Source organism: Miscanthus floridulus, chromosome 17 (genome assembly GCF_019320115.1).
Source record: "Miscanthus floridulus cultivar M001 chromosome 17, ASM1932011v1, whole genome shotgun sequence".
Taxonomy (NCBI): Eukaryota; Viridiplantae; Streptophyta; class Magnoliopsida; order Poales; family Poaceae; genus Miscanthus; species Miscanthus floridulus.
In genome coordinates, this window is record NC_089596.1 from 46,684,904 (window position 1) to 46,703,677 (window position 18,774).

The window sequence follows — 18,774 nt, forward strand, 5'->3', positions numbered from 1 at the left end:
CCGCTCGCCCTCTGCTCCGCGGTGGCTGGCCATCTGCGGCTCTGCGCCCGCCCGCCCTCTGTTCCTGCAGGTGCCTGGTCGCTCAGCCCTCTGCTCAGGTGTCTGCTCCCGCCGCCTGCCATCTCCTCCCGCCGCCCTCTGCTCCAGCAGGTGGCCGGCCCTCTGCTCAGGTTATGTAATATGCTGCCCGTGTGGCTGCCATGGTCTGCTAAATGCTAGATATTTGCTACTGCAGCAGTGCTGCTATTGATATGTGTCAATAACTCAAGATCAAGACTACATTAGTGTTGCTAATTATGGTGTTCTTTGGTATTGCAGGCTTCCAGCAACAAGTCAGCAAAGGAATGGAGTTTGGGACAGTTGGACAGTGAAGAAAAGGCAAGAAAACAACTCCCACAAGTAAGTCACTTGCTAAACACTAATGTAGTCTTGATGCTTGCTATATTGTGTACACTATATAGTACATATAGGTATATATATAGTATGTATATGTCCTGATGCATAGGACGATTATATGGACGACCAGGGTCGACTAGGCTCGACTAATCGGCCTGGTCGACGACTAATCACGATTAGTCGCCTGGTCGGTCCTATAGCGACTAGGTTCGACTAGACGACCTGAAAACATTGGAAACACTTGAAATATAGGCTTACAATATGCGTATATTGCCATTGCAACATATGCAACATCTCATATCCACTTTTGCCATATTCAGATGAAACACTTGAAACATAAGTCTGAAACGTCTGAAACACTTGAAACATGGTGTCGCCTACGCCCACGGGCTACCTGGTGAGGGAGTGCGGTAGCCAGCAAGCTCAGGTCCAGAGGGAATGCACAGGCCTCCCCTTCCTGTCATGGTGTCTTCAGCTGGACACGAGAGATGAAGTGTCCGGCGGCGACTTCCTCCTGATGGCGCCGGGGTGGTGGTGGCGTGGTGTCCGCCATGGGCGCGATAGGCTAGGTGGATGGGGCCGCGCCGGTGGATAGGGCGAGGTGCGAGATGGTGACGCGGTGCGACGCGACAGGGAGAAAGGCAGAGCATGCGTGGGGATGGGCGGGGTGCGACAGGTGGATGAGCAGCCACACGCCCATGCCCAGACGAGTTTATAAGATTATCGAATTTTTAGCCGGCCAGTGATTAACCCGTGTATCGACCCTAGTAACCAGTTTTTTTGTTTTTTTGTTTTTTTAGGGAGGGAGCAAGAAACAAAGAAAAGGAAAGGAAAACAGTTGTGCACCAGCCCGCTTCACTTGAGGCCCCAATTTCAAATCCCCACCTCGTCGTCTCCAGAACCGTCGCCTGCCTCCATTCGACCATATCCCCTCCGCTGCTCAGCGCCACCTCCGGAATCCCTAACCCTCCTCCGAGGAGGGCCGTCCCGCTTCTCGGCGTTAGCCATGACGGAGAACCCCGGCGCCAAGGCTGCGTCGGCGCAGGTCTGGAGCCGCGTCGCCCTCGGGAATCTCACCAACGTCGCCGCCGCCGGCGGCAGGCTCGGCGCCCCTGATGCGGTACGTACGGTATGGTTTTTTGCATTACGTGATATATCGGGTTCCCTGTGCAAATGAGTTTACATGTGCTGATAGATTGCTCACCGGGTTGGTACGCCCCGCATTCGAGCATGATACGGAAGTTCAATGTGGCATCCGTTCAGTTTCTGGGCGTGCCACTGCTCTCAGAGACTGATATGGTTGGAACTGTGACATTCTTCAGTTACCGCAACGGGAACTCATTCCGTGACCCCCCTTTTGACTTCTCCAGCACCAGTGGAGGCAGCTAGCTCACCCTGTCACCCAGTGGCAAAATATGCAAACCAAGCATAAAAAATTTATTGAGATTTGAGAATAAGAAAAACATCCAAACATCAAAAGGAAGTGGCAATTAGAGCAGAAACACACTTGCATAGTTTTCTTGAAGAGAAAAGAATCCCATGGGCAAGTGCCAAACTCCATTAATCAATGAATCTTTTTACCATTCAATCCATTTTGTTACATGATGCTGTATCAATATCTGACAAACTGACAATGAGAATGCTTCTCTGACTACTTACATTTACCCTTTGTAATCTGTTTACTTCAATCTCATGCAAATTTCCAAAATCAGTAACCCCCTTTTACCGATATGATTATATATATCTATAGGAAAAGGGAGTGGATGAAGCTAGAAAGTTAAAATCTTGCTCCAGAAATGTTGAGTGGCTAAAAGAAAAGCTATTGAAGGAGCAGGAGCACAGGGAAAGAGGAGAGGTGGAACTACCAGAGCTGAAGGAAATTGAAGCTATGGGCCTGACCCAATCCACTTCCTTTTGGCTTCAATATGGATCATGCAAAGTGCTGCTCAGCAACAAACCTGATGTGTCTCCTTATAACGACTTACCCCAAAAGTATCTATACATTATTAGTATCCCGATCCTATTTTTTGAGCATATATACAGAGTATTATCTTGTATTATGATCATAGATACAAAATTGTACAATTCACTACATGCAAATGAACTATAAAATTGCTGGCTTCTTTTGCTGAAACCTTTCACAAAAGATTGATAATTTAGTCAAACTCAATTCTTAGTTATCTTTCTCAGATAAAATTCATTTAGTCATCTGAATGTTGACAGGCAAGCATTAACAAATTTGAATGAAGTTGCTGAAGCTACCCTTACCAAGGATAGTGCTGAAAGTTCTACTGGGGAGGTCAACTGGCTTGAATATCTGGTATTATCTTGCCGTCACCTGCCATACTAGACCTTTCATCTGTTTTCCAGTTTTTATTCACTATGCAATGTTGTCCTAAAAGTTCACTTTTCTCCCTAGCAGTTCTTGCCATCTCCTGCCTAAGATTTCTCAAAAGAAATTCATGTGATACTAGTATGGGTGTTGTTTCATGTGCCAAGAATACATACTTTGATTTTGATTTTTGTTGTTCGTTTCTGTAAGATTGATGTATAATGCGTGGATGTATTGCTTGAGCCCCTTGGGCTGATTATATAGGAGTACATGGCTTGGAGGGCAAGTAGCCTCTCCTAGAGATAAGGAAGGTTATCCCAGGATTACAATCAATCCTAAACTAACCATATCCGGAGTTGCCTAATATACTCTAACATCCCTCCGCAGTCACAACGGGAGCGCGCAGACAATGAGACTCGAGAATAAGCCGAAGAGATGACATCCCCCCGCAGTCGCAACCATCGATGTGCCACAGATGTTGTGGCTGGAATGGCAGCCAAAGAGGCTTGTCAAGCATATGGTAGCCCCTTAGTGCCGAAGTAGCCGAGGTCGAGGTGGACGTGATCGAAGCCGTGGAGGAGGGCGCGGGTCCGAAGCGTCAGCGAAGACGCCCGAATACACAAAATCAGCAGCTTCTTGCCGACAGGGTCAGCAGGACGATAGGCCGACTGCGATGGTAGATGGTGCAGCTAAAGAGCGCAACTGCATCTTCCTTCAACAATATCGGCGGCGGTGTCCGCGAGCGTGCGGCAATAGGCGCGGACTTGGACCGAGAGCCAGCGTGACGAGGACCAGCAGCATGGGTGGCGCCACCGCCTGAAAAGGCGGCGTCGCCGGCGAGGATGGCTGGATCACGAGCGTTGCCGCAGCAGCCTGAAGGGCACAACGACAACCTCGTCTTCGGAAGTGTCGAGGATGAAGCGATGACGAACGGCAGGGCGACGCAACCCGATCTCTGATCGGGAAAAAGAAAAAAAAACAGTAGCAGCAAGACGAACCTTGGGGTACAATCTCGGATGCCCGTAGCAGTGCCCCATCCCCTCCCTTATCTCTTCCCAGTTCAACAAGGACAAAGGGGAATAGAAATCAGGGACAGGAGGAACCGGCCATCCAGTGGCCGAGCAGCGGGGGGGCAGCGAGATGGGGCGAAGCCCCCACGGCGCGGCAACCCGCCAACGTGGCGGAGGAGCAGCGCGATGGAGGGCGCGGGGTGGAGTAGGCCAGGCGAGGCACCACAACCCGGCGACAACGACATCAGATGGCGTGGCCGGGCCGCCGCCCCGGCGGCTCCAACGACGGCTGCAGGCGGCGCTGCTGGACCGGCGAGGGAGGGGCGTTGCGCGGCCGTCGGACGCCCCCAGTGGAGCGACGGTCAGCTCAGCGCCCCTACGGTTCTCCGCAGCCGCGCACTCGCGCTCAAGTGCAGCAGGATTGTGCTCAAGGGCAGCGGTGGTGGCAGCGCTGGAGGAGTAGATGGGGACGCAAGGCCAGACGCTCGACAGGGGCGGCGAAGACGGCGGCACTCGCGGTGGATCCTGGCAGCGATGGGAGAGGTAGGTCCTTCTGTTGTTGGTTGACCACGACGGCGCGGCGGATCAGAAGGATCGGTCGCGCATCCTACGAGGGCGCTGCCCCCGGTGGAGATCGATCTCCCCAGGGGCGGCGCGAGGGCAGCGGAAGCCGGAAGCCTAGGGTTAGAACCTAGACTCGTGATACCATGTAAGATTGATGTATAATGCGTGGATGTATTGCTTGAGCCCCTTGGGCTGATTATATAAGAGTACATGGCTTGGAGGGCAAGTAGCCTCTCCTAGAGATAAGGAAGGTTATCCCAGGATTACAATCAATCCTAAACTAACCATATCCGGAGTTGCCTAATATACTCTAACAGTTTCATTCTGGACAGCTTGCTGCACTCAGTGAAGAAAGAGATAAACCAATGAACCACCAACCTATTGTGACTAAACAGGAAACAAGAAATGCTGATGATACATCGTTGATGGTTGGTCAATTTGCATATACTCATAAAGTTGGTGGCTTTTGTTCCTTTCTCCTCTCTGAAGAACATTTTTTTCTGATGCAATACTGCAGGATATGATGTCAGGTGTACATGGAATGGGCAAAACAATTACAGCACTGGAGAGAATTATAGACGAACTGATTAGTCGTCAGGACAATGAACGCAGTATTTTCAATGAAAGATTGAGCATCGAAAGAGGCAAAGTGCAATCTTTAGAGCGAGAGAGAGATCAGCTACGTTCACAGGTGGCCCTACTGCAGTCAAAGGTAAGGACATATGTGAGAATATTTCTGTTATCTGGAGTACTTTGAGAAAAAAGGCAGCCTAGCATATCCTCATCATAATTCTCAAATTTGGATTAATCTCTATGTGGGCATGTTATCCAAAACCTTTATGTCCGCCTTTTCTTTTTTGAAGAGGAAACATTATTGTAGGTCCCTAGGCAATATAGAGAAGGTTTATCCATTAATGTACATGAAATGGAGAAAGAGAATGACATGCAGTTTTTCTCCATTTTTTCTGGAAAATGCAGGAGAGCTGCGTATCATTATATTTAGAATAAAAAGGGGTAAGAACGCCTACAGCACCACACACACTTCCAACGCACTTAGGTTCCTAAAATATGCGTGGCACAAAAACACATAGACCGACCACAAACTCTAAAACCGACAAATTAACCTTTAGGAGGCGCTAGGGCAAGGAGGTGAGTAATACCTCGCGCCCCGACCAGATCCCAAAAGTGTAACTCCTCTACAGCATGTCACAAACTGGTGGCGTTGGACCCCGACTACGTAGCCCGTAGTCGTGATTGGTAGAGGGGCAAGGTTTTTCCCCTCTGCGTCCTATGTTGGAGAATAGGACAAGATAGGATATTCTTTGCTTCATTGATTCTCGGTCCTGAAGGCAGATTACATAGCCCTTTGGGCGACCAACAAATCCTCCTAAACCTTAGGCATAACATGTGCTTTCCTAACTGACTTAAACTAGGCCCGCCTGGGTGTGGTGACAGCGCCTATGGCGTGCCCGTGGCCTTCTCAGTCCGTGTGTCGATGTCTTCCCATGTAGCGCACGCCATCGGCTCGCCCTTCCATTGGATGAGCACCTAGTTAACACCGCTTGACAGGCATGTGCACACCGCGCCCTTAGGCTCCGGAACGGCAGCGCCATAGTGCATGGCCGGAAGAGGCAGGGGCGCATCCGGAGGTGTCTCGACGAATTTCTTGAGGAGGCCGACCTGGAAGACGTTGTGGAGACGCGCCCTAGGGGGTAGGGTGAGCCAGACAATGACATTGATGACCGCCTCAACGCGGTATGGCCCGCAGAAGCGGGGGCGTAGCTTGCCAGTTATCGTGACCGAAAGAGATGTCGGGGGTCCGGTGGCGAACACGCAGCCACACCCAATCCCCGATGGCGTACTGGACCTCGCGGTGGTGCTTGTAGACCGCTGGTGCCTGCTCGAGCCGGTAGCAGACGTCCGCCAGTAACTCATCGCGATCTGCCATGTTGTTAGCCACTGCGGTGACCTGAGTCTCACCCGGTTCATACGAGCGGATTGAAGGGGCTGTTGGCCGTAGACGACCCTGAATGGCGTGTCATATTAGGAAGGTCGTGTTGTAGACATACTCTGCCCAAGGAAGCCAGCACAACCACTAGCGTGGTCGATCCCCCATGAAGCACCGGAGGTACATGACGATGACCTTGTTTGCCGCCTCAGCTTGACCGTCCGACTGGGGGTGGAAAGGAGTGGTCATGTGGAGCTTGGTGCCACACAACCGCATCAGCTCCCATCAGAATGTGGAGGTGAACACCGAGTCTTGGTCCGGCACCATGGATTGCGGGATGCCGTGGAGTCGCATGATGGTCGCCGAAAAATGCCTTGGCCACCGTCTGCGCTGAATACGGGTGGGCGAGCGGAATGAAATTGCAATACTTGCTGAAGTGGTCGACCACCGTAAGGTTCACCGACTTGCCACCCACTCGCGGGAGAAATTTGGGCCAATGTCCACCCAGACCACCTGCGGCAACGGCAGCGGCATCAGGAGCCCGGCTGGATGCAGATGCTCGGCCTTGTACTGTTGGCACGTGGAGCAACTGCGAATAAAATCCTTGACCACAGAACGAAGGTTAGGAGTGTGGAAATCTCGGTGGAGCCTTTGCGTGCGTTGGACGCCCTCGTGGCCGTCATCATGGACGGCGGACACTAGCTCGTGTAGGAGGAGCAATGTTGGCGCGATGTAGAGCTTTGATTGAAGGCGACCAGGCCGTCGATGATGGACCAAGGCCTGGTCCGCTGACCTGCCTCAATCTCTTCCCAGAGAGCGACCAGTGCAGGGTCGGTGGCCTGAGCTTGGCGGAGGCGGTCGAGGAAGTCAAACCGGGGCGACGAGATGGCGAGAATGGCACCCACCTCTGTGTCGCGACGTGACAGAGCGTCAGCCTTGGTGTTGGTGCTGCCTGGCTTGTACTCCTTGGCGAAATCAAACCCCAGAAGCTTGCCCACCCAATGGTGCTGAGACGCTGATCCAATAAATATTTGAGGCTGAAATGATCTGTCCTCACTAGAAAGCAGTGTCCCCACGGCCGCTAGTGTTGAATGGCCTGCACCAAGCCTATCAGCTCTCGCTCATATGCAGTACCGCGCCGAAGCCGTGGCTTGAAGCGTCACACTCAACGACGAACCGCTCCGTGAAGTCCGGTAGCACCAGCACCAGCGCTGTGGGTGAGTGTGGTCTTTAGCGCCTGGAAAGCTGATGGAGCTTCCTTCGATCACAGGTACCTGCCCTTACAGAGCAGGGTTGTGAGTGGTGCGGCGATGGTGTTGTAGTCTTGCATGAATTTGCGGTAGTATCCCGTGAGGCTGAGGAAGCCGCTGAGATGATGTGGCTAAAGTACCCTGGCCAGATCCATGATCACGCTGGACGTTGAGATGATGTGGCCCAAGTAAGAGAGTAAGAGATGGAGGCCATCCCAAATGCATACTTGGACCGCTTGACGAAGAGCTTGTGCTGCTGGAGGATGGTGGGCTTTGCGTGCAAGTGGCGGAGGTGATTAGTCCATGAGTTGCTGAAAATCAGGATGTCAACGAAAAAAATGAGCACGAACCGGCGGAGGAAGGGCGTAGCACATCGTCCATTAGCGCCTGAAATGTTGCCGGGGCGTTGCACAGCCCAAATGGCATGACCAGGAACTCGTAGAGGCCATCGTGTGTCCGGAAGGCCGTCTTGGCCACGTCGTCCAAGTGCATGCGGACTTGATAGTAGTCGGAGCGGAGGTCGAGCTTGGTGACCAACCGGGCACTGTGCAGCTCACCGAGGAGTTCATCGACCACCGGAATAGGGAAAGCATCCTTGACCGTGAGGGCATTGTGGGCTCTGTAGTCGACGCAAAAACGCCACAAGCCGTCAGCATTCTTCACGAACAGAACCGGTGAAGACAAGGCGGATGAGCTGCGCCGAATCAGGCCCTGGTCCAGCATGGATGCGCATTGGCGTTCCAGCTCCTCCTTGTGCGTGGCCGGGTAGCGATAAGGACGAACGACCACCAGGGCCGACCCGGCAGAAGAGTGATGCTGTGGTCGCGGTATCTATGCGGCGACAGCCCTTGCGGCTCAACACACAGGTCGGCAAAATCGGTGAGGAGGGCTTCCAGGAGGTCGGGGCCGGAGCAGGAACGGAGGCCAGGGCTCGCCGAGCCCACCATGCTGTGCCAGCAGACTTGGTGACTGCTGCGCCAGAACGACATGGTGAGGGCCCTGAAATCCCATAGAATGGGCCCAAGAGTCGTGAGCCAGCTAGAGGGAGGGCAAAGAAATCCACTTGGAACGCCTCCTCGTCGATGGAGAAAGGCGCACTGATACCATGATGTCACGGACAGGCGGCCTTGACCCCGACTATGTAGCCTGTAGTCGTGATTGGTAGAGGGGTGAGGTTTTCCCCCTCTGCGCCCTATGTTGGAAAATAGGAGAAGATAGGATAGAGATTAATTATTTGCTTCATTGATTCTCAGCCCCGAAGGCAGATTACATAGCCTCTCGGGCGACCAACAAATCCTCCTAAATCTTAGGCATAACATGTGCCTTCCTAACTGACATAAACCAGGCCTGCCTGGGCGTGGTGACCGTGCCTATGGTGCGCCTACGGCCTTCCCATCCCATGATCTGTGGGAGTACTGTCTCCCCCACATGACAACGCACGAGCAACACTAAGAGAAGCACCATCAGAGATGCACTTATTGCGGTGATTCCACAAAATCCAAGTGCCCAAGATCACAAGGGAATTGAGCCCCTTCCGCAAAACATCAACAACCTCCTTGGAAATCCTATCCCACCGGCCATCAAAGTACTCCTCATTTTGCTGCGGACAGAGATGCTGCAACCCAACATTTCGCAGAAGAGAACCAAAGACACAAGACAGCAGCAGGTGGTTAATGCTTTCAGCAGCTTGATCACAATGTGGGAAGTTTGGAGGATGGGGGAAACCACGCCTTGCAAGCTGATCCGCCGTCCAAAACCTGCCCTGTGTTCGGCAGAAAAAAAAGGAAGAGAGTAGAAGTTCCAATTATCGTAATTTTGTTAATAGCCAGGGGCCAATTTAAAATGAGTCGTTTTTCTTTCATCCTATGCATATGTAGGGCACATTGTTGTTTGTACCTGCCATATTGGTGTATATTTTCAAATTCAATATAGATCATTCCAACACAAGCATGTCCACATGTCTTCTCCAGATATTACAGCTGAGACATGAGTTCTGTATGGGAGCTTATGCTCTGCCTATGTGCTGGCTGCAGAAGCATGATGGTTTTGAAATGTTATAAGTATTAATTCAGCAGTTTACCTTCATGTGAATGACTGACGAATTATTTTGTTCTGAAGATGCTGTTATGTTGACTTGTGAAGGCTGAGTTGTGTTATCTAGTTTCTAGCCATCAGATAAATAGACATAACACCCTTCAACAAAAACGTTAATTGAGTGATGAATCACCAATGACTATGACCTGAATAACACTAATTCGATATACTCCCTCCATTCCAAATTATAAGACATTTTGGTTTTTTTAGGTGCAGAGATTTTGCTATACACTTAATGTACACTTTGTCTAGATACATAATAAAAATAATGTATCTAGAAAACCAAAACGTCTTATACAATTTATTAAAACAGAGGGAGTAGTAAATTGACAAACCTAACAATATTTTGGGCTAATAATCACAAACCTACCACATTTTGTGCTCATTTCGCAAACCTATCAATATTTTAGTTTTTCTTCTCACAAAATGACTTTGTAAGCATTTCCCCACTAATTAATGATTAGGCCCACATGTCAGTGGTACATCAAATATTCTCATGTGGGCCCAACTGGTCATGAACATATTGTTGACATGTGGGCCCATCTGCATGTGAAAGTAGAATAAACACAAAGTTATAGTTTTATGAGAACCCAAATTGTGGTGGGTTTGTGAAACGGGCACAAAATGTCGTAACTTTTTTGTGACAATTAGCCCAAAATATTGGTAGGTTTGTGGAGTTTACTCAGTTTCATATGTGGTGTTCTTTTCTGTGTTCGTCCTTCTAGTAATCTGAATGTCTTTTTTCATATTTGACAGTTAGGTGGAGATTGCTCTGCTTCAAACACAAAAATACCATATGTAGTAAATACTCTTGCAGTGGACAGTGAAGCAAAGCCCAATCTAAACAAAACAGAAAATTGGCTGAAGACAGTTGAAGAATTGAAGGCACAGGCTAGTAAGTGGTTTTATTACTTGTACTAATTATTATCTACACATCTGGTTTGGATGTTCAAAACTTCAATGTCATGTAATATCAGGTGGCCCAAAGAAACAGCCTGTTGTCCTTGAAATTTGTGATGATGAGGATGCATGCATTTGGTGTGATGATGATGAGAAGCCTTCTCCGAAATCAAATGCCTTGGGCAGTGGCGAACAAGGTACAGGTTCATATCTTTATCAAGTATAGGAAAGGTTTTGACATTGGTATTAACTATTTATATCTTACACAAAGATAATACTAGGAGATTCTTGAGTAATGAAAATATTGAATCAAATATTTTATGCTTTAAGTGATGTGTTCAGCAGGCAGTTTCAATATTTTTTTTGACTGTTTGCAATTTCAATAGTAGTGTCGTTCCATATATATTGACAGGTTCTGTAGTACATTTGTAGCAGGTTTTTTTCTGCTCTATTTGTATAACAATAACCTAAGTATGCTGTATGTGATGCATTACCTAATACAATATCAGAATATTGGTTGATTATATGGTGCATGCGTTTCAGAATTGTTGTATTTTACATTTTTGTATGTGACAGGGAGTGAACCGAGCCAACTTACGGGGTTGTATGAATGGTTTTTCCGTGGTAATAAACTAATGCTCTCTTCTGGAATGAAGAAATACCTGAGAGAGCTCTGTGGTTGTGTACCGCCAGAGATCCCATTCTATATATATCAAATGAATAAATCGAACTTGAAGAGTAGGGGGAAGATGGTTAGCTCCAATCCTTCTTATTTGGATTTGTCTGATGATTTGCTTCCTATGCTATGAAAACTATGATTTACAGTTAATTGTTTGCATTTTTCTGTTGCAGCGGTTCTCTGCAAAGTACATCTCTAAGCCCTTGCTTTCTTGCCTGCACAAAGGGGCGGGCTATACTCATTTTGAATTCGATGGGGAATATCGTGGTACTGTTAGAGTGAAACTTAACCCAGATGGCCGTGCGAGTCTCACATCAGGCTGGGAAAATGTGGTTGCAGATAAGGATATTAAAGTTGGTGACATATGCGCCTTCCACTTTAAGATTTCTGATGATTCTCTTAAGCTGTCTGTCTATGTGTTCCATCCGGTACGCCACTTGGTGTTGGTGAGATAACTGTAAGTCAAGTGCCCTTGTCCATGTAATATAGGTAACGTTGCTAGGACTGTAGTAAATTATGCCTGTGGAATGTAGATGGCATGTAATATTGGTAGGACCGTATGACAATAGCCGTGCAAGTCACGTGTTTTTTGGTTGTGTATTGTATGTAACATTGCTAGGACTGTAAAAGCTATGCCAGTGGAATGGGAAGCGCAGGTAACATTGCTAGGACTGTATGACGCAAAAGCTGTTCTTCAGCGGTTCAATGTTATGTATTACTGCAGGTAACATTTCTTTTTACCTCTTCATGGATAATCCATTATCGGTGTGCCCTGGTAGACCCCTTAAAATTTTATCTATTTCACACTATTTTGTTCCAGATTTTGCTTGTCAAGCAAGAGAGAGGGAGGTAGCCCGAGAAGCTAGAGAATATCATTGCCGGATCATGGTCTTAACCGGTGGTGATATCCCTCTTATCACTGCCGGTTAGTGACTCTAACTAGTAGTGATATATCATTGTCACGTTTTGAATCCATCCAGTGGGGAAGATGTGTCTTCCGCTACCGAAATCATTTTTGGAGGTGTCTCTCTTTTTGGTAGAGGTGGCTCTATTGAAATTTGTCTTTAAAAATAGTTTTTGAGCTTGCCATCTTCTAGAAACCAAATTTTGAAGGGGCTTAGGCTTTTGATCCAGGTCTCGGAGAAAAGATGGTCCTGACCTAAAGGCTATTAAAAAGTTTGAACACATCTTGTCTCATGTTATGTTTGGCTTTCACTGTTTGAAAGCTCTGACATGTGGGTTCAGTCAGAATGTCCAAAATGCCCTCTCCCTAACCCTATCCTCTCCCTTTGCTGCGAGCGCTGCGGAAGCCTCGCTGAGGGTGGAGGCCGAGGAGGTTCGTGGGCCAGGCGTCCTTGCGCTCGAGGACGGTGCCGACAACCTCCTCGCGGGCGGCCCCGACCTCGACGCCGTGCGCCGCCTCCTGTGCCAGGTCAGAGCTCTTCGTGCTCCCTCGACCTACGCGCGGTGCCGCCGATGTGGCGCGTGGAGGGCTGACGCGCGCGTGGCCGTCGCCGTCGCCCTCGCCGGCGAGATCCAGGCGTGTGTTGACCGCGAGGCCATCGCGCGCCTCGTGGCCGCGCTGCGCGGCGGCAGGCGGACGCCGCTCGCGCGCTCCTCGCAAGTGCGTGCATGACACCAGCGCTTGGCGGCCTCTGTCCCGGCGAGGTGGCGCACGGCGACGGCTGCCACCGAGCAGGACGTCTGTCATCAGCCGGTTTACCACAGCCTGAATTCAGTTGAAACAAAACAAACACCTTTTTAGTTTTCTGATGATGACTTCTCATTCAGTTCATTTCTCTAAAAATTCAGATAAAGGAGTCAAATGGGTAAGTAGCGGTATATTTCAAAGACCTATAAAAATTGTAATGGTGCGCTTCCAATATCACGAATAGTAATGATATTTTTCTAAACTCACATAATTATAATGACACCATTCAAATTAACCCTAGAATTTATGGGCACTAAATGACTTCAAACAAAAAGACAGTCAACTGCAAAGTTGCAGATACTTTCAATTACTATAAATTTAGTTTAGTTCATTTGTCTATCTAAGGCCATTTTAGAAAAATTAGAATATCGAATTTCAAACTATAAAACTTAAAACAAAATTTTGAGCCTTAAGTGATTTCAAATGGAAAAGTCATCAACTACAAATTTATAAATATCTTTTAAGTACTACAATTTCTATATAAAGTTTGTCTTTATCCGACATGATTTGAAAAGTTATAATTTTTTTTACTATGCTACATCTAAGCGAGCCAAATTGTCAACCACCTCTAATTTTAGAATTGTTCAACTTGTGAGCCACCTCTAAAAATAGAGGGCATTTCTAGGAGTCTTTTACCTGTATGTCATTATAAAAGATGGTCCTGACCTATGAGCTACTAAAAAGTTTCAACGCACCCAAGTGCCACAACGCTAAACTTTTTTGCCTTACACGTTATTCCGTCCACTTTCACTGGTAACGGTGGCTAACGACGCTGAGAAAAGACTTAAATGCCCTCAGCCTAGAGAAGTAAGATAAAGTTTCTGTTTTCTCATGTGCCACTGCCTGACTGAGTGTTTTGGCACCAAATTGATCGACATTGACAATTTTTTACCGTCCTAATTTAATTAGTATTTAAATTATTTGCAATATTTTTTAGTTTTGAATATCACAAATTTGAAAATCATTGCAAACGAGGGGTCTGATGCACCGGCAAGGACTCGAGCATCGGGCGAGCACTCGCTGATGTCCACCATGGGCGCGCGTATGATGGACACGCTCGCGGATGAGACATGGCACGTCGTCCAGCTTTGACGCCGGCGAGCGTGCCACAGGCGGAAGCCGGCGGGATCCGAGGACGGCGTGGTGCCTCTCCTCCTCTCAAGCATCACGCATGCAACTGAGTTCCACTACTTGACTTAGAGCTATATGTGTACACACCATGCACGACACGTCTACAGCACCCCCAGGCTGGCGAGCTCCTCGGCGAACACCATGCTGAACTCCGGCATGCTCTCTGGTTCCAGCGACAGCACGAGCACGTGGGCCCGCAGGTCAGCTGTCATCGGTGAAGCTAGTGCCGCCGCCACCGCCACCGCTACGGGCTACTGCGTGGCACCCCAGAGCACCTCGGTGAGCACGGTGGCCTCCTCCGCCGGCGACATGGCCGCCTCACGCACCCACCGCCGCAGGATCTCCAGCTTCGTCTCGTGCTTCTCCCGCGGGCTCAGCCCCACGCCCACCTCCACCTGCACCGCGAACCGCGCCACCGCGCTCACGAACGGCCGCTCTTCGTGGCCGTGTCCGCGGCGCCGTCGCCCTCGCGACGCCGCCACAGCCACACCGGGGGAAGGCAGGCCAGGTCGCCAGGAGGAGGGAGCCGCCGGCTTAGGCGTCGTGGGGCTTCGCCTTTGGGCAGCCGTCCTCGTCCTCGTCCATGTCCGCGAGCGAGCCGCCGAGGTCGGAGCGCTGAACGGCGTCTTCGATCTCCTTCGTGCTGCTGAACACCCGCCATGGCGACCGCGCAAGCACCTTCATGGCTGCCCGCGATGCCATAGGTGTGAGTGTGACGCCCCTCTACATCGGATGGGGAATCGATGGTACTGTCGTCTCTGTCTGTAACAAACGAACTATGCACATCTGTGATCAGTCTCCGAGAGTGCAGCTACCAATGTACTGTGTAGCTGAAACTGAACAATACATAATATGGCATGGCTGGTAGGGTCGGTGTGGATTTAATTTCGTCAGAGATGAAGGCCCTGAATGACGAGTGCGAGCACTTTGAGATCTTCGCTCCGGACCATCTCTACTCCAGCAAGACCGGCGGATTCAGCAGGTGGTATAACCCTCCTTGGTACGACGAGGCCGTCATTCCCTCGGTTCCCTACGACCCAATGGGGAAGGCATTTGAAAAGGTGAAAAGGAACTTTCAGTCATTCAGTGTGTGCTTGGACCAAGAAACTGAACTGACAGCTATCAGATTTTGCTGAGAATGTTACATGCTACTATTTGCCGGTTCAGACGGCGTAAAAAAATAGACAAGAAACAGAATCTTCACTACAAATTACATAACTTTGTCCGGTAGGTTACCTGAGATGAACAAAGCAAGGGAATCCTTTAATTTTGACCAACCAATAATCAAATGAACAAAACTAATCAGTCAAGTCAAATGAAATAAAAAAACTAAGCAGTCAAGTCGTTTTGTTCCCAGAAAATTTATGGGTTAATTAGAATGGTGCCAGTACAATTATGTGAGTTTAAAGAAATATCATTATTATTCGTGATATTAGAATATTAGAAGCGCACCATTACAATTTTTATAGGTCTTTGAAATATACCACTACTTACCCATTCGACTCCTTTATCTGAATTTTTAGACCAAATTGTCCTCTTCTTCCTCCTTGCTCCCTCTCTTTTCCAAGCTGGACACCGCCCATACATGGCCAGGGGCGTGCAGCGCCACACCTCGCTCGTGTGTGCCAGCCTCGCAGCACCTTGCTTGTCGGCCCACCATTGTGGCCGCGTCGGCACACCAGCCCCACGCCTCCACTGCTCACCGGTTCACCAACATGGCACATCCACGACATGCCGGCACATCGGCACCGATGCGTTGCGAGCTGGCGCCACGGCCACGCGGCCATGCAGGCAAGCTGGAGAGCCGCCGCCGCGGCCACCCCGGGTGCCCGTTCGAGCAGCAGCCGCCGCCACTACCGTGCAGGCTGTGCTCGCCGCGCCAGCCATGGCCCTCGGAGCTTTTCCACGCACGCACGCCTGTGTGCCGCCTCGCGTTCGCCTCGGCTGCTAACCACGGCCGCGCCTGCCGCGCACGTGCACCAGTGGGCGGACTCCCCCGCCTCGCTGCTCGCCTAGGCCGCCATACTGCTGGCTGCGCCGACCTGCAGCTCGACCACTCTGGTGTCTGCCACCTGTGTCCGTCTCGCACAAGCTGACTGCGCAGGCTATGCTTGTCGACCCACAAATCTTGAATGCTGGTTCAGCTTGAATGCGTTCCTGACGATGAAACTGATGGCCTCAAAACCTTACTAAAAAAATCTACATGGCCACAGTGACCACGCGCTGGTCAGCTTCTAAGAGGGAGCAAGGAGGAAGAAGAGGACAATTTGGTCTAAACATTAGGATAAACGAGTCGAAAGGGTAAATAGTGGTATATTTTAAAGACTTTTGAAATTATAATAGTATATTTCTAATATCGATAATAGTAATGGTATTTCTCGTAGAATTGTAATATATTTCTCCCCGGCCATATATAGGCGGTGTCCAGCTTGTAAGAAGAGAGGGAGCAAGGAGGAAGAAGAGGGCAATTTGGTCTAAAAATTCAGATAAAGGAGTCGAATGGGTAAGTAGTGGTATATTTCAAAGACCTGTAAAAATTGTAATGATGCGCTTTCAATATCACAAATAGTAATGATATTTCTCTAAACTCACATAATTGTAATGGCACCGTTCAAACCATTAGAATTCTACGAGTTTGGAGAAATACCATTACTATTCTCGATATTATAAATATACTATTATAATTTTAAAAGTCTTTGAAATATATCACTATTTATCCTTTCGACTCATTTATCCGAATGGTTAGACCAAATTGCCGTCTTCTTCCTCCTTGCCCCCTCTTCGAGCTGACCAGCGCGTGGTCGTTGTGGCCTTGTAGATATTTTTAGTAAGGTTTTGAGGCCATCAGTTTCATCATCAGGAACGCATTCAAGCTGAACCAACATTCAAGATTTGTGGGTCGACAAGCATAGCCTGCGCAGTCAGCGTGTGCGAGACGGACACACGTGGCACAGACACCGGCGTGGTCGAGCTGTAGGTCGGCGCAGCCAGCAGTATGGCGGCCTAGGCAAGCAGTGAGGCGCGGGAGTCCGCCCGCTGGTGCACGTGCGCGGCAGGCGCGGCCGTGGTTAGCAGCCGAGGCGAACGCGAGGCGGCACGCCGATGTGCGTGCGTGGAAAAGCTCCGAGGGCCATGGCTGGCGCGGCGAGCACAGCCTGCACGGTAGCGGCGGCGGCTGCTGCTCGAACGGGCACCCGGGTGCCCGCGGCGACGGCTCTCCAGCTTGCCTGCGTGGCCGTGGCGCCAGCTCGCAACGCATCGGTGCCGACATGTCGTGGATGTGCCATGGTGGTGAACCGGTGAGCAGTGGGTGGCGCGGGGCTGGTGTGCCGACACGGCCGCAATGGTGGGCCGACAAGCAAGGTGCTGCGAGGCTGGCACACACGAGCGAGGTGTGGCGCTGCACGACCCCGACCATGTATAGGCGGTGTCCAGCTTGTAAAAGAGAGGGAGCAAGGAGGAAGAAGACGGCAATTTGGTCTAAAAATTTAGATAAAGGAGTCGAATGGGTAGTAGTGGTATATTTTAAAGACCTATAAAAATTGTAATGGTGCGCTTTCAATATCACGAATAGTAATAATGTTTCTCTAAACTCACATAATTGTAATGGTACCGTTCAAATTAACCAAATGTTACATGGCCACAGCGACCACGCGCTGGTCAGCTCGTACCAAATGGAAGAGGGAGCAAGGAGGAAGAAGAGGGCAATTTGGTCTAAACATTTGGATGAATGAGTCGAAAGGATAAATAGTGGTATATTTCAAAGACTTTTAAAATTATAATAGTATATTTCTAATATCGAGAATTGTAATGGCACCATTCAAATTAACCCTAAATTCTATTTTAGATTTTTATTTTTTTTTATTTTTTTTAATTTTGTAAAGTATATCGGATGGCATCGAAGAGATATGCAAATTTATTGTTGACAACTTTTTAATTTGAAATCATGTAGTGCCTATAAATTCTATTTTAAGATTAATGATTTTGAAATTTACATTTTTTTAAAAAAATTAAAATGACTTTAGGCGGAGAAATGATCTAAACCCAAGTTGTGTATTTGAAGAGATAAAACTTTTCAGTTCAAACACTTTTTCATGTGAATTCATTTTGAGTCTAAAATATATATTGCAATATCACTAAAGTGAATACAAAAGGAACGTGTCATCCACTTAGTCACAAAGTGACTTTGCAGCACAGTGTGAGGAAGCAACACGTGACTTGTAACTTGGTTGGTGGGCTTCAGTCAAATTAACAAAGTTTTGCTACTCTTTTTTTGCCCGATTTACAAAATATGTAAAACGGTTTTTAGAGGCGACTGGGGCCTGCCTCTAGAAATCGTCTCTAGAGGTGGCTAGGTTTCTATAGACATATTGCCTCTACAAATGGTTTTTCGGTGCCGCTTACCCAACGTCCGGACGGACGGATGCTTTTGTCTAACCTGGACCGCACGAAATATATCGGTTCACCCACCGAACAACGCTGTAGGTTGGTGGGCCTTCTGTCCTCTCGAGAACATTCTGGATGCAATTTAGGCCCCGTCGCCCCCTGCTCGCCCTTCCTCTCGGCCTTCCCGCACGCGCTTCGTAAGTCTTCGTCTATCCTCTGCTCCTTTCTCGCCATCTCTGTCCGCCGTCGTTCGCTCCCGTGCCACCATCCCTCGTCGCACTGCGCCACCATCCCGCGCTGCGCCGCCATCCACCTCGCTAGTCATAGAAGGGGAGGCATGGGAGGCCTACGCCTATACCTTCACCCCCATCCA

At 49.2% G+C, this 18,774-nt stretch overlaps 1 protein-coding gene across 2 annotated transcripts; it reads left to right on the top strand.

Moving 5' to 3' along the window:
* The first annotated feature begins 1,260 nt into the window (after positions 1-1,260).
* LOC136518521 (mitotic spindle checkpoint protein MAD1-like) lies at positions 1,261-11,841 on the top strand. 2 transcript variants are annotated; one of them, XM_066512185.1, is made up of 9 exons: positions 1,261-1,516; positions 2,147-2,388; positions 2,620-2,716; positions 4,635-4,730; positions 4,820-5,014; positions 10,351-10,489; positions 10,572-10,691; positions 11,071-11,246; positions 11,347-11,841. In XM_066512185.1, the coding sequence occupies exons 1-9, from the start codon at positions 1,403-1,405 to the stop codon at positions 11,626-11,628; spliced, it is 1,461 nt and encodes a 486-aa protein (XP_066368282.1). In that variant the 5' UTR covers positions 1,261-1,402; the 3' UTR covers positions 11,629-11,841. The 2 variants fall into 2 exon arrangements, with proteins under 2 accessions (XP_066368282.1, XP_066368283.1); XM_066512186.1 differs by lacking the exons at positions 4,635-4,730; positions 4,820-5,014.
* Positions 11,842-18,774: the final 6,933 nt, after the last annotated feature.

Bases quoted from the DNA above. Each gene is read 5' to 3' on its own strand.
- LOC136518521 (XM_066512185.1), top strand. From the start codon at position 1,403: ATGACGGAGAACCCCGGCGCCAAGGCTGCGTCGGCGCAGGTCTGGAGC. The intron at 4,731-4,819 runs GTTGGTCAATTT...GCAATACTGCAG, and splicing joins CTGATGATACATCGTTGATG to GATATGATGTCAGGTGTACA. The intron at 5,015-10,350 runs GTAAGGACATAT...CATATTTGACAG, and splicing joins TGGCCCTACTGCAGTCAAAG to TTAGGTGGAGATTGCTCTGC.